At 38.2% G+C, this 16,498-nt stretch overlaps 1 protein-coding gene across 2 annotated transcripts in view; it reads right to left on the bottom strand.

Moving 5' to 3' along the window:
* Nucleotides 1-896: 896 nt before the first annotated feature.
* Nucleotides 897-16,498, bottom strand: part of tmem176 (transmembrane protein 176) — a 38,141-nt gene continuing 22,539 nt past the window's right edge. Inside the window, exon 7 of one of the 2 annotated variants that reach the window (XM_076729223.1) lies at nt 897-1,851. In XM_076729223.1, coding sequence (XP_076585338.1) covers nt 1,792-1,851 — 60 coding nt within the window. In that variant the 3' untranslated portion in view covers nt 897-1,791. The remainder of the gene's footprint in view (nt 1,852-16,498) is intronic. The other variant, XM_076729224.1, reaches the window with a different exon arrangement.

The following is a 16,498-nucleotide window of genomic DNA, read 5'->3' as shown; positions in this document are numbered from 1 at the left end:
TGATTTAGTTACACAAGTCAAAAGAAGATACTCTGCAGTGGCCCAGGAACCTGGGGCATGGTATAGCCACTACACATTGCTTCATAGGATACTGTTGAGGGTAAAACTCAACACCCAACACTGATTCTTCTTTTTTCAAGCAGGCTGATGACAATCAACATAACAGTACTGAGCCTTTTTCATGCAGATCAACTTCCTACTCATCAAAGTAGAGACAAAAGAAAGAAAGCTCTATGGATGGAGGCAAGCAGAGGCCATCAGAGTGACTAGGTCAGAACCAGGTCCCTAAACAGAGAGGGAGCAAGAGAGAAAAGGGAAATAGAAACAAAGTAGAACCACAAGATTTTTACTGTTCTTAGAGCCTCACAGTAGTTGGGCTGATAATGTAGAGTTTGTCCTGTGGGTGGTGTCAGTAGAATGTGTTCTCTGGACACCATGAATGTCTAGAAAACATTGTAATCCATCTAATTGCTGTCCAGATACTTTGGTTTAGACCAAAGTGGAGGACTGACAGACTACATTTCTTTCAAACCACACTACAAGCATGACTGAAAAATAGGCAGGGCAGTTGCTGTGTCATCAGCTCATCTGCAGTGCTGTTTGGGAACAGTTTCATAAATTCAGTCTTTACAGGAATTTGTGATGGTGTAATCACAAGAATGACTGTTATGCCAGACCTTGCATTATTTTGAGAGCTTGCAATCTTGCCCAATCTTTGCAATATTTCAGCAGAAAATGGTCAAATTGGAAGAATACTTCCAATGTTTTGCATAAAAGAATACATTCCAAAACCAAACAATATCTTTTCCCCCACATCAGCAAACCTAAACCACAAACTCTCACACACTCACAATGTTATTTGACAATATTTATCCCACTGGACCACAAGTTGAATTAATATTTATGCACAGATTTTATTTTGTATAAAATAAACAAATATATATCAAAGAGTTACCAAAAATGAATGAATGCATCTTTTATAACATTCTGTCAACAATCTAGTAAAAGAAAAATAGTGCACATGATAATGTATACTTTGTGCCATACACACATCTGTTCCAAAACTTATAGACTGAAGAAGACTGCAACAACATGAAAACATTTTCAAATCAAGAAAGAGAAGTCAGAGGGCTCTGTGTGCGCACATGGAGCAAAGTGCCACATTGTCAGTGAAGTGAGATTTCCTCCTCCCTACATTGAGGATTCTTCCTCACCTGCATTTAGAGTTCTTCCTCACATGCAGTTAGGTTTCCTCCTCATCACCTCAAATGCACTTGGTCGGTGTTTTGACAAGTCTGTGCACTGCAGTGCCACTGATGCTGAATTGGTGCAATTCTGGTCGAGATTAAGTACAAATTGAAAACACAGAATAACTGACTGTATAAGCAGCTCTCTCATTTTCACATCTCATGGCTACAAAAGCATCTGCTGATGGTTTTAATAAAGAAGAGAACAATCTCTTTGTCTCTTGATGTATCAGAATTTCTTTGTTCTGCCTTTCTTTGTAAATTTGTCATATTTGAACCATTAAGCCAATGTTTAAGAGTTATTTCTTCCATTCATTTTTTTCTTTTTTCTTCTATTATAGCTCCATGCTTATTGAAGTTGGCAGACATTCATAAAAATAATTTGAAAGCAGATGCTCTTCAGCTGGTGACATGTCAGGCAGTACAGTGGGTAAGACATACATACAAATAGATACACAAATCAAATTTGAACAGGTAAATCAGTCAGATGATGAACAATGATAATCTTCACCATCACCTCAATGACTACTGGTCCAGTGATTCATCAGTTCAGGTCGGGGGCTATGAGTGCTGTGGGGGTTGATGGAGTAGCTTCAGTAAGAGACTGTAAAAAACAGAAACAGATTATCATCATTCATGTCAACACTTTGGGCATCTTACTCTTTTTTTTTTTTATATCAGAAGTTTGTCAGTATCTTAAGATGCATTTAGGTACACTGAAAAAAGGCTCACTTTAAGCATGGGACAGCCATGTCTGCTCATAATGATTAATTGTATTCAGTCTTGAAATGTGCACATTGGAGGAGACAGTCTATTAAATGGAACATCTCGAGTGGCTGATTAATTTTTATTATTAATTAAGGCTAATATTGGCCAAAACTATAGGAATTTTCAAACTGGTAGGTTTGGAAAGAAGTGGGGTATGTAATTTCCTGGAAGGAGCTATGTAATTTGGTATTATAAGAGAAATCGAATTTTCTTGAAAGATCAATTTAAACCCAAATCAATATTCCTTCCTTATTACTGACTTTATACTCCATATGTGAAGAAGATTTATTTCCCATTGCATGTTCAGCTTGTTCAGCTCTTGAACACTCCCTTTATTTTCTACATATTTAGTAGCATATTACATTTTTTTTAACATAGCTCCACCAATTGTACAGTGTGTTTGATAAGATAAGATTAAAGATAAGATTAAAAACTTTATTGATCTCAAGCAAAGTATTAAAAAGCAAAAACAGAAAATACAGTGGCATAGAAGGATCAAGATAAGGAGGATACAGGATAAAGAATTTAAATTAATATTAATAATATTAATATAATAAATATTGTGATGACTGCCCCTTATCTGCTCTGTCTGGTGTTCCTGCTTGTGTTGTTTCTCCTCATCCCCATTTCAGGAAGTAAGCAGGAAGCAGAGTGACTGTCATCAGGGAGGAGTAGTTCACCTGGGCTGTGGGCTGAGCCACCTTTCAAAAGCTGGCCTGCTCAGTCTCTCTCTCTCTCTCTCTCTCTCTCTCTCTCTCTCTCTCTCTCTCATATGGATAATAAATATAGTGTACCATTGCACAGTAGAAAAAAGATTGCACAGGATTTAGTGGATAATGTGAGCATATACAGCACGAGTGTCCAAACCTTTTTCACTGAGGGCCACATATGGAAAAATACACAAACAGCTGGGCCACTCACGGAATGTATATTGCCTCACTTAGTTTATTTAAGTTAGCAAAATCAATCAGCCTACATCACAGCTTTTCATGAATGGGTTTTCCATTATTTTTTAGAACAAAAAGGGTTGGCAGCTCATTCTCAAAACTGCAGCCTCTAATTGCTTCTGGATGGTCCCCCTTGACAGTCCTGTATGAGGGGGGATATATATATATACTTACTTATATATAATAAGTTGTTTGGCTTGTTAACAGATCAACTAATATTTGTTTAAAAATGCCATCAATATAAAATGACTACATTTATTAAGTAATTGGGCTTAATAACACATGGATACTGTGTAATATATTTTGAACTCACCTACAATAACACTGTGTGTCAGACAGAGTGGTCTGCAACACTGGGGCCCCACAGGGGACTGTTCTCTCTCCCTTCCTCTTCACCCTCTACACCACGGACTTTATTTTATTTTTTTTAATTTATTTGTTTATTTGAACAGGTTAAAAGAAAAACTAAATAAATAAAATATACAATGTGCTTTGGCAAAAACCCCCCAAAACTATTACAGAGACAGCTCTGTAGCAACATAGATAATCATACCTTGTTCGAAAGGGCGTAGGATGAAGTTAATAAAACTTATCTAGTCCTACCCCTTTATTGTTATGTTTATATAATTTAATCAGTCAGAGCATGTGTAGGAGACCAGCACAGAAGAAAAGAAAATGTATCAGAAAAAAAGGCACATTGCCCATTGTTATAAATTCATGTTTCCCTTTCTCTCTTGTATCCATTCAGAATGTGGTTTATAAAAATTTGTTAGAACTTGTTTAGTGGTTTTCATTTCTTCGCTGCAGCTGTTCCACAGCTGTCCTTTGACTGATATATGGTGCATTTTTGTGTTGGTATGTACAGGTTTTTTTTTAAAAATGCATATTCCCCTGAGATTATGTTTCATTCATTCATTCATCCTCTATACCTGCGTATTGATGGTTCTCTGTAGGTGCTTTTATTTACAATTTATATTGCTCTTTTTTGGAGTTTGTATATTGTTTCCGTATTTGTTTTATATGTGTTCCCCCACACTTCCACACAGTAGGTGATGTATGGGAGAATAAATGAACAGTACAAGGTGTATAGTGATGACTAGTTTAGAAGATATTTGACTTTATGTAGTATTGCAATTGACTTTGCTATTTTTGCTATTTTTTCTTTTGTGAGTTATTTGCCCTATTTCCAAATATTGTGAATTTAGTTTTGCTTAGATTTAGTGTGAGTTTATTTGAGTCAAACCAACTCTTCAGTTTCTTTAGTTCATCTGCCACTGTGTCCAAAAGTTGTTCCAAATTATCTCCACAGCAAGCAAGTTAGCGTCGTCTGCAAATAAAATGATTTGTAGTGTTTTTGAAACCTCACATATATTGTTAATGTAGAGAATGAACAACAATGGTCCCAGCACTGAGCCCTGAGGTACCCCACACTTAACTTCCTTTAGCTGTGATTTACTGTTATTGATTTCTATTGCTTAAGTAGCTGGATATCCAGGAAAGTGCTAGACCTCTGATTCCATATTTCTGTAGCTTTGTTAGTAATAGGTCATGGTCAACTGTGTCAAAAGCTTTTTTTATATCTAAAAATACTCCTAATGCATATTGTTTGTTTTCTATTGCAGATGTTATGTTTTCTACAAATTCCATGAGAGCAAGCGATGTTGTTCTTTTGGTTCTGAAACCATACTGCTGTTCACACAGTACATTATGCTTTGTGATAAAATCATCTAGCCTTGTATAGAATAATTTTTCCAGTATTTTAGAGAATTGTGGCAGTAGGGAAACGGGTCTGTAGTTTGAGAGTATGTGTCTATTTCCAGATTTGAATATGGGTATGACTTTAGCAGTTTTCATTTTTCTTGGAAAAACACCAGTTTTTAGTGACTGATTACAAATATATGTAAGAGGTTTCATCACACACTCAATGATATCTTTAACCAACGACAAATCAAAATCATTGCAGTCTGTTGACTTCTTGCTCTTGAGCTTGTTTACAATGTTGTTAATTTCTTTTTCGTTGGTTCCCTTTAGAAACATAGATTCATTAACATTTAAAGTTTTACTTTCCACTTCATTCATATTTCCGGTGTTTGCAATCTCTCCAGCTAGACCAGGACCGACACCAACAAAGAACTCTTTAAACTCATTTACAATTTTGGTTGGGTCATTACTAGTTATGTTGTTTTTGGTTATGAAGTAATTTGGGTATCCATTTTTGTTTTTTCTTTTTTTGATAATGTCATTCAATACCTTCCATGTATTTTTTTAATGTTGTTTTTATTGTCCTCTAGGAAATTACTGTAGTGCTCCTTTTTGCTGCTTCTCATAATCCTTGTTAGTTTATTTTTATAGGTCTTGTATTTTGTTTCTGCTTCTTTCATTCTTTTCTTGAGAAATTCTTTATATAATACATTTTTCTTCTGGCATGCATTTAATATACCTTTATTTAACCACAGCTTTTTTGCAAGTTTGTGTTTCACTTGTTTCTTTACTAGAGGACAATTTTTTTTGTAGAGAGCCATTGTTATTGATATGAATGTGTCATAGGCTTCATCTACATTGTCAACAGAGACTTTGTTCCAGTCTTGTTTCATTAAATCATATTTAAATGATTTAATAGATTTTTTGGTTCTTTGTCTTATCATCTTATATTTTGTATTTTCTTTGTTTGTTCCTGTATAGCTCTGTTTCTATTTCTACAGTGATACATTCCATTATGTTGTTTATTGCTTCAGACATGTTTTTAATAGTTTCACTTCTGTATGTTTTTTCAATGTATACAGCAACTCCTCCGCCCTTTTTCTGTTTTCTGTTCATATAATACATCTCATATCCTTCTATTTCCACCAAGGCTGTTTGTTCTTCGCTTAGCCAAGTTTCAGAGATTGCTATTACTGTAAATTTGTTCTTTAGCTGGTTTAGACAATGTTTGATTTTTTACAGGTTTGAGTTTAAGCTTCTGCTGTTGAAATGTATGATTGAAATTTCTCTTTCCTTTGTAAACTTATTGCTATTGTTCTTCAGTGTAATATTTGCTCTGGCTCTGTATGTTTATGAAGAAGCTGTTCTCGGGGTCAATATCGTTTTCAATATCATAGTCTCTGTGTTCAGTGTATTCAAATGTTTTCAGTCCAAGTGTCTCATATTCAGTGATCTTTGCTTGATGTAGCCTCATATCTCCAATTGGAGATGACTGGTTTATGTCAGGGCTTGTCATGGGTTATTAGTGTCCGAGGTGACAGTTCTTGTTACTTTTCCATGAGTTGTCATTTCTTGTACTTGTCCAGGTCTGTGATGTCTTTGATGGCCAGCACTTTGGCTTCCTCTGGTGATCCGTTAAGTTTTATAAATACTTTGCAGTTGGATGTCCAAGTTGCTTGAATCCGGTTCTCTTTCTGTAGGATGTGTGCTTGTCTGGCAATGTCCAAGTTTTTCTTTGTTAAGTGTTCGTTCAGGTAGACGTTTGATCCTTTCAGTTTCTTCTCGCAACATTATGCTGGCACATTATTTTCGGCGCAACCTGCACGGAACGAAAACAAAGTTATGCTTGCGGTGCACCTGCGTAAGTGCCGTGCGTATCAAGAGATATGGAGGCTGCGCTACAGTAGCTTAGCAATGGCAGAAGGACCAGGCAGTGAAACTTTGTTTCCACCGAAGAAAAGAGTGAAGTCGGCAGTGTGGGAGCATTTCGGATACAATATGAATGACCAGGGAGTCATTCAAGACGACGGATCACCTGTCTGCAAAACCTGCCGAAAAAAAGTTGCAAAAAAGCATTTGCCGGATCACCACCCAGCTTTACATGCCAAAATAACGGTAACACATAATAACTGAGTTAAATTACGTTTACGGCAAGTTATTCAATGAAACATTGAGTTGGTAGGGAGTTAAATATAAACGTGTCACTTACAATCAGTGGCATAGCGGTGAGAGTTGAGCTTTTAGTTCAATGTTGACAAACAGCAGCAAAGCGGCATGTTTGCCTATGGAAGACAAAATTGCTCCTCTCAAGGGCTTCTGTCAGTGACCGTTTAACGTCACAGTTTGCTTCTTCCCATCTGTGTTGAGTAAACTCTGGGCTTTGTAGGTTAATACAATAGAGCTAAAATACACAAACTGAAAATACTAAATAATTTTGTAATTTAGTTGATCAAAATAGCCATGCAGACACAGTCCTGCAGCCTTTCACTCCATTTGTATTTTTCAAAAGGGAAATACTGACATGGATGTTTACAGAGCAGGTCACTTAATTCCAAAGGGAGTTTTTGTTTATCTTTACTTATTATTTTTGTACTGTATTATTTGATTACTATGTTATTTCTGACAGCAATAAATAGCACATTAAAATCTCTAAAGAATGTTCATGTGATTTTATACATTAGTTCATTAGTAGTGTTGTGAAATTAATTAATGTATAATAATTGTGATAATCGTGAAACCGTGATTATTCCTCAGACTATAATCATACAATCAAAATCTATAATCGTTGCATCCCTAATTGACAATAAACTTGACTGGGCAAAGAACACTGACGCTCTCTTCAGGAAGGGCCAGAGTCGTCTCTATTTTCTGAGGCGACTGAGATCTTTCAACATCTGCAGGACTATGCTCAGGATCTTCTATGAGTCTGTGCTGGCAAGTGCTATTCTCTACGCTGTTGCATGCTGGGGCAGCAGGCAGAGGATGGCAGATGCCAAGAGCCTCAACAAACTGATCCACAAGGCCAGTGACATTGTGGGGATGGAGTATGACTCTCTGACGGTGGTGTCAGAGAGGAGGATGCTGACTAAGGTACCGACTATCTTGGGCAACGTCTCACACCCACTTCATGATGTGCTGGCCAGGCACAGGAGTACGTTCAGTGAGAGACCCATCCCACCAAAACTCAAGACTGAACGCCACAGGAAATCATTCCTGCCTGTGGCCATCAACCTGTACAACTCCTCCCTCTGAATGGCCGTTGGACTTTTCACTGCCTGATATTATATTATTATACTGATACATATTTCTAAATTCAATTTTGCACATTCTCTGTATATCCTCTGTTTATTTTTCTCAGTATATATATTTTGTTTAATATTTGTTGTATATTTTGTTTTATATATATATTTCAATATAAATATTTGTCTCAGTATAATTTTTAAAAAAAATATATTTGCTTTATATATATATATATATATATATATATATATATATATATATATATATATATATATATATATATATATATATATATTTTCTTTCTCTTTTCTTCCTTTCTAACTTATTCTTGTAAGGAGCACCTGTAAAAAATAATTTCCCCTCAGGGATCAATAAAGGAATTCTGATTCTGATTCTGATTCTGATAATGACAGCAGCGTTGCGCTCAGTGGGAGCAATGAAGTTGTGCTTTCGCCTGCAGGATGGCTGGCAGGTCCGGAGTCAGTTTGGTGGTTGAGATATGAAGGACGTCACAGAGATGGTCGTCTGTCATTTTGGTTCTCAATCTGCTTTTGCTCAGTGTCATCGGAGAAAATGTTTGCTCACATATGTTGAACCGAACAGACTGATCATTCATTTCGCGTGGTGTCTCATCAGAGGAAACTTGGTTTCTTCCAAGCTCTGGTAGAAGTCAAGCAAGGAGAGAAGCTGAAGCTTCTAACTGTAGACTCTCTTTCATTTCTTCTGCGTTTATCAAGGACGGAGTCACATTTCCCTTTTTTATGAGAGAGATTGGCGTGTGGGGATGTGTGCGACACTAAAAGTGCGTAATTGTGTCTCAAAGAGTCTGAGCTTCACACAGAATGCTTTCATGTGTGCGTAGAGTTGTGGTACAAGCTGGTCTTTGCCTTGTAGGCTCTTGTTCAGTGTGTTAAGGTGATCAGTAAGATCAATTAAAAATGCCAGGACCGGCATCCACAGAGGGTCACTCAGCTGATGAAGAGGTCAGTCTTTCTCTTCAAAAATCGGTCGATCTCTGATCTCAGAGAATAACACCACTGAAGCACAGAGCTGCGACTTAGCCAGCACACTTCTGAATAGGAGAGCAGGTCCCGCATTCAGCATCAATGTCAGTTAAGAAAGTTTGAAATTCTCTGTGGTAGAGTCCTCGTGCTCGAATTATGTTGACCAGCATGTTGAACAGTTGTGCAGTGTCTGTGCTCTCATCAAATGCAATCGAGAAGAAATCAAAAGCACACACTTTATCTGACAGTTGATGTTTTACGTCAAATTGACAAGTCTTTGAACACGACTGTGCTTCTTGACAGGCTAACGCTTTCAAATTCCTGACATTATTCTGTGCACATTATTCCTGCGACTTTAATGAGGCACTGTTTTATGACGTCACCAGCATCACAAGCTTCCCCATGTTGGGCAATGAGCTAAGCTACCTCATAGCTGGCTATTGTGGCATTTGCTTGAGTTTTTTTAGCACGGAAAAAATACTGAGCTAGCAAGCTAGTTGCCATTTGCTTTACCTTCTGTTCTCGTTCCACACCAGTGTAGCATGTGCAGGTCTGATGTTTGGTTTCATAGTGTCGTTGTACATTATACTGTTTCATCACTGCAACACTTTCATTGCAAATCAACCAGACACACTTCCACTTGACTTCCATAAAGAGGTATTCATTTTGCCACTGTGTCTGGATTTTTCTGCACTCACTTGCTATCTTGTGTTTCTTTGGTTTTGCCATTTTTGGATCCCCGTGGCAAAATCTTTCTTTTTTAAATTTTGTGTAGTGGAGGAGCTGCCTTGTTCAACCCAGTAGCTCAATCTAGTGTTAAAGGTAAGAAATGCAATATCGCCAAGCCAAGTTTTTATATGTGGGCCATAAATGGATCACAGGCCACTCTTGGCCCGCAGGCCGTAGTTTGGACGTCCCTGATATACAATTTTAACATAGATGAGAGTAGTGCAAAACATTAGGTTTATGATGTAGAAATTGGAAGAATGGAGAATGCAGCTTCCACTAGCCTGGTAATGCACAACACTGAGGACTGTTCTGTCTCTAGAAATCCTGGAAGAAGACCAAATTTGTACAATTTACATCCTATACACTGTATGCCCACTCTCTCTCACTCTTACCTATCTATTAGGAAGTCTGTTCTCCAGAATCCAGGGGGGCATTTTCACCATTCAGACTACTGTCAGAAATAGACGACACAAACAACATTGCTTTAACCGTCGTATTGATCACAGTGTACTGGCACCACTAGTGAAATCAGCTGTCTAAACATACACGACCCGCCATAAATTTGCACTTTTTAACATCTGCTCTATCAGTGATAAATCCCTGCTGGTGAATGACTTCACAAACTGTACTATTTATGTCTCACAGAAACTTGGCAATAACCAAATTATTTTCACCATTTAAATTCAGCAACTCTACCAGGATTTATCTGCATATCCAAAGCCCGTTATTCTGGCAGGAGAGGTGGCCTTGCTTTGATCTACCATCAGAGTATCAAAATATCACCAATATCCCTACCTGATCAATCTACCTTTGAACTGTTGGCTGCTAAGCTTCATGGACCTACACCCACCCTTACTGTAGTTCTATACAGACCACCAAAGGCATCTAACATCTTTATCACAGAGCTCTCCACCATTTTATCCAGACTGAGTGCAATTGTAGTACACCCAAATATTAGGTGACCACTTTTGGTTTTATTTAGTAAGCTAAAAAAAATGTAGCATTCTTGTGTAGGGTTTAATAGTAAGTTCCCTAGTAAGTTAAATGACAGTCACGTTATTTTTATTTTCATATATTTTGTGAATAATACACATGGAGTGTGAGCAGTCTCAGGTGGAACCTTTGTCACGAGAGCTGTTGCGCCCTGTATGGTCTCAGGTGTGACCTTCCGCCCACACCTCAGATGCAATCTGGACAAAGAACCGAGTGCTCTGTGCCTTCATTGCTGCTCACTCCTTTCTGTATTTTACAGAATTTTACTTTGCTACTGTGGTTCCACATCCTGGGACCCGTAACACAATGTCTCCCAATATTACCCTAACAGGTGATTTTAATGTTCATTTTGACAACAGTAATAATGTGTTCACCAGAGACTTTAAGGGAATACTAGATTGTTATGGTCTTAAACAATATGTTGACTTTCCTACCCACACTAAGAGTCATATTTTGGACTTAACCTGCAGCTCTGGCATTACACCATACAATATAACCTCTACGGAACTACCCATCTTAGACCACAAAGCTATCTTATCCAACTTTAACCTATCTCTTGGTAAACCGAGAGTGCATCGCTCCATATCATACTGCAACATTAGACACATTTACCCAGATGACCTCAACAGTCTAATTTCCTGTAACCCCACCCCCGCTCCACTCTCCTCACTCCCAAATCTGACAGACTACTACAACCATACCTTATCCTCCGCACTGAAAACATGGATTGTCTCATTTACTCATACCACTCCTTGGTACACACCTGAATTACATCAACTCAAAGTCTATGGTCAGAGACTAGAGAGGCTTTGCTCCAAGACTGGACTTACTGTTCATAAACAAATGTACTCTGACCATATCCTTCACCTGGATCCACTTCTGACAACCTTAGTTAAAGCATGCTTGCCATCAGTCATCCCCCTAATAATGTCCATTATCAAATCCTCTCTATCCACTGGTATGGTCCCCCCTCACTGAAAACTGCAATTATTAAACCAACATTGAAAAAACCTGGTTTAGACTCTAGTGATCATAACAACTACAGACCCATTTCCAACTTAACATTTATCTCCAAAATTCTTGAGAGGGTAGTTGCAACTCAACTTCAGGCCCACCTCGACAGCAATAATCTTTTTGAACAATTCCAATCTGGTTTTCGTCCCAAGAATAGCACAGAAAAACTGCACTGGTCAAGATTACAAACGTCCTCTTCCGTACAGCTGATTCTGGTTTACTTTGTATCCTCATCCTCCTTGATCTCACAGCAGCCTTTGATACCATATCGCACCAAATTCTCCTGGATAGACTGGCTACCATTGGATCCGGGGTACTGTGTACCGGTGGTTTGCCTCCAACCTTACGGGTAGAACACACTTTGTTCAGATACAGAACTACCGTTCTGAAAGCACCGCAGTTCACCATGGCGTTCCCCAGGGTTCAGTTTTGGGACCACTCCTATTCATCATTTACCTCCTCCCTCTTGGCAAAATCTTCCGCCAGTATGGTATTCACTTTCATTGCTACGCTGATGATACTCAGCTATATCTGTCCACTGAGCCCACCTCCACTCTGGCCCCCACTACCCTTACTGTCTGTCTGCATGACATACAAATTTGGATGACAAAAAATTACATACAAAAGCAGTAAAACCGAGCTACTGCTCATTGGCACAAAATCCACGCTCACTAAAAATAGTATTTGTTCCCTCCCAGTTGCTGATGCCATCATTCCTGTCTCCACACAGGTCAAGAGCCTTGGAGTTATCCTGGACAGTACTCTCTCCTTTTCAAATCATATCAACAACATCTCCAGCATTGCTTTTTTCAACTTATGCAACATTTCCAGACTCCGCCCTGCTCTAACACAACACTCCACTGAAATCTTCGTTAATGCTCTGGTTACATCTCGCATTGACTACTGTAATGCAATCCTGGCAGGCATCCCCAGTATACTTGTTCACAGACTTCAACTCTGCAGCACGGAACACATTCGCATACTGGACTCCATTACAGAATTCAAAACTGCTCTCAAAACCCATCTATTTAGAATAGCTTATTCACTGTAATTACTACAACTGCACCCAATTTTTGCTGACTAAATATTAATTTTTATTAACTTGCTAGGTTTATATGTTATAAGGTGACCTTGAGTGTCATGAAAGGCGCCTTTAAATAAAATGTATTATTATTATTATTATTTACATAAAATGATGGTGGAGTTAAACAGTCTGACAGCTGTTGGAATGAACGACCTGCAGTAGTGGTCCTTCTTACACAATGGATGCAGCAGGCTGTTACTGAGGGAGCTGCTTAAGCATCCACTGTTTCATGCAGGGGGTGGGATGGGTTCACCCACCTCCTCGACATATGTGTTGTTTCTCCAGTCCAGTTTCTTGAGTGACCAGTGTATTCTGTGGCACATTCCAGAAGAAATCAATCACTGTCTCCTTTGTCTTACTGGCAAAGGATTTGGCTCTGGTGGGTGGAGGAAGGAAAGGTGGCAGAATCAAATCAGTTGAAATTTGCCCATTCCCAGTCTCCAGATTCTGGGCCCCTCCTGCTGTCACAGCTGTGGCCTGAGACAGTTTTCAGGCCTCTCCAAACCTCTCTGGCGTTGCTTCCCTGAAGCTGTTCCTCCAGCTTCCTCTTGTGGCTGTCTTTGCCTCTACTTATCTCCCCCTTTCAACTTCCTCTGCACCATTCTCAGTGCATCTTTGTCCTCTGATCTAAAGACCCTCTTCTCATTCAGTAGGGTTTTCAGTTCCAAGGACACGCAGTGTTTGTTGTCTGGGAAATACCATACCTTCCTGGTAGGAACAGTGTTTTTCCACACAGAAGATGATGTAGTCATCATCCAGTCACTTTCCAGTCACTGGTTTCAAAGCAGTCCATTATTGCGGTGATGTGCGAGAACTCCCTCGGAAGGTTATACTGTATGGCTGAATGCTAATGGCTAGCACCTCAATGTCTCTCGTGCCTGCTCTCATAAGCATGTGAGCATGGCTGAGTAAATAGCTTGCTTCCAACAGTACTAACGTTGTGTTGCTTCCGTGGCCAAGGAACATATTATTAGGTAAATACATCATTATGTTACAGGTTAAGATATTAAAAACTTCTTTCTGGACTGTACATTAACCAAACACATTAGGCCTCATTCTAAAAACATTTCCTGTTGTAAAAGTGAAACATATTGTGGACAAATAAGCAAAAAATAAGGGACATAGCTAACCTCTGTTTCAATGGTTTAAATGTGTATTGGATACATACCTGTACAAACTGATGCAAATGGTGTGTGGGAGCTTACTAGCTTTGCCCTGCATTAAAAAGACACTTCATTTTCATGTCTTCTTCATAGAAAATGGAGAGAAAATCTACTGGAACCAACAACTCCTCCCACTTTTCCCCTCAACTGTCAGTTAAGGTGTAGGTGTAGCAATAGTCACTGGCAGCAGGGCTTAGAATAGGGTTTATAGATGGATCAATTAGTAACATTTTTCCATATCTAATAGTTTTGTGTTTATAACTTTCAATCACAGAGAGCATTGATTTGGCTTTTTCCTGGCTTCAGTACTGTGGGAGCCTCAGCTGTTTTTTTATGTGGCAGCTGTTTCAACTGAGCACTGAAACCAGCTCTCCACAGTGCTACACTACACATTTAGCTTTGACACAATACTAAACTGTCCTAAAAAGAAACACTGAAACTGGGAAGGCTGCTTTGAGATGATGCCATACAAAATAATGTTTTGTTTTACCCAAGCAGTAAAGAAGGAAATGATGCCTCTTCTATTTAAAACAATGAACACAGAGTTGATGGCGAGAATCTATTGAGGCCAGTCATGAGAGAGACTCTCAAGTCTTTAAAGAAGCTTGTCATTTTTGACCACACTTTTACAAATCTTTTATTGTGACTGCTTTAACTCAAGTTTCACTACAGTTTCAAAGTGTAAAACACTATCATTTTGGGTGTGTATTGAAAATTCAAATAACCAGCGAGAAATTAGGTAAATTATATATTTATATAGTATATATTGTGTGTTGGTGTTAGAATAAGCAGATGTATCCAATACACATTTAAACCATTGAAAACTTGCTGTTCTGTATTAACTGACAATTAGAGTGATATATGGAGGGTAACTGACTAATGTAGGGATTTCTGATATTGACGGTTCCTTCTAAGCCAGGGTTTAAATGGGTCTTTGAATACACATATAGATATAGAGTAAGTCATAATTAAAGTCAGTTTGTGCCAAACTTCATCTTGTACTGTCAAAGTTAACATACCAAGCCAGCATGCCAGAATACTGTTCCCCCCCCCCGCCCCCCCCCCCCCCACAAGAAGTGTGTGTGTGTGTGTGTGTGTGTGCGCGTGTTTTTGTGCATGTGGTTTTTTTTTTGGTTACTGTGAGTTCAGTGTTTTATATTTTCATATAGATTCATGTTGTTACAAAAGTTTTGCTTGTTTGTTGTGAGAGTGAGCTTGTGAGTGGGAAAGAGTGTTATTGTGTGTGTGAGAGTGAGATTTTGTGAGTGAGTTTCTGTTCAGAAAGTTCAGTGTTTTTCTAGATTTCTTTGTATAAAACTGTTTTTAAAATAGTTCAAATTTTTCATTTTTTGTATAACTGGTTTGTTACAGGTCATATTAAAAACAATTATGTCAAAAATCATGTCTGTTGCATGAAATGCAATGACCAGAGTGTAAAGAAGCTGTTATACAATGTAGAAAACTTGAACAGGTGAGGTATGCAACTTTGATAAGACGTTCTTACAAGTAAACCCTGCAAAAAAAAAAAAAAATTGAAGAGCCAGAGAAAATGTGGGCTATGTTGACATACATTCAGGATTTCTGGATGTCCAATAATGGTCTAAAACGTATTGCAATGAGTGAATAACAATGTGCAAGATGCAATAATGTTCATTCTGACGCCTTCAATGAGGTCTTCATAATGTTAAACAATTTTGTTTGAAAACTTAGTTTAGTGACGCCTGTAACCTTTATGACGTCCTGAAAACGTATTTTAATGATGTCTACATAACATTGAAAGTAAAACGTCTTTTCAACGTCTAGGAAAGATGTAGTAAAAACATTCTTTCTGGCTCCCTGTACAACGTCTGCAGGATGTTTAGTAATGACGTGCAGAAAACCTATTTTAATAACGTCTATATAACATTGAAAGTTAAACATCTATTCAACGTCTCGAAAATATGTAATAATAACTTTCATTCTGGCTACCTATACAACGTCTGCTTGATGTTCATTAATTACGTACCAAAAATGTATTTTAATGACGTCTATATAACATTGGAAGTTAAACATCTATTCAACGTCTGGAAAAGACGTAAAGAAAACTTTCATTTTGGCTTCTCTGAGGACGTCTTCTGGATGTACGAAGAACACGTCTTTTTGACTTTTTTTGGACCACTTTTTGCTCACTGGGTAAAGAGGGTTTTTGCTATAACTTCCATTATGAAGTAAATGTTGACTGCACAATGAAATAGCGATAGAGTAATGACACCACCAGCGTTATTGGTTCCCTATAAACCTTGATATCATGCTGCAATTTTGTCTTCCACCAGGTAAGATCTCCTAGGAAAATAAAGGCTGCTTGGTGATCCAGTCTGGCTGGCACTGTTTGTATCTGGTTTTATGTCTCCACTATAGACTAAATGAATAAATAAACTAACACTTTTTCTCCTAATGTTTTTTCTACTCCCCAACCCCTGCTGTGGTTAATTGAGCAAAAAAACAGTCAAATTATTTAATACTTCATATAAAATTCTGAAAATGTAACACCTCTTCAGTGAACATGCTTTCTTCTCTCTCATTTCCAAAGTGGTGGCAGTTGCTTCTTTTTGGATATTTGGAAACAAAT

Source organism: Chaetodon auriga, chromosome 4 (assembly GCF_051107435.1).
Source record: "Chaetodon auriga isolate fChaAug3 chromosome 4, fChaAug3.hap1, whole genome shotgun sequence".
Classification (NCBI taxonomy): domain Eukaryota; kingdom Metazoa; phylum Chordata; class Actinopteri; order Chaetodontiformes; family Chaetodontidae; genus Chaetodon; species Chaetodon auriga.
The sequence above is the reverse complement of the archived record's forward strand: the minus strand, read 5'-3'. Positions and strand labels throughout refer to the sequence as shown.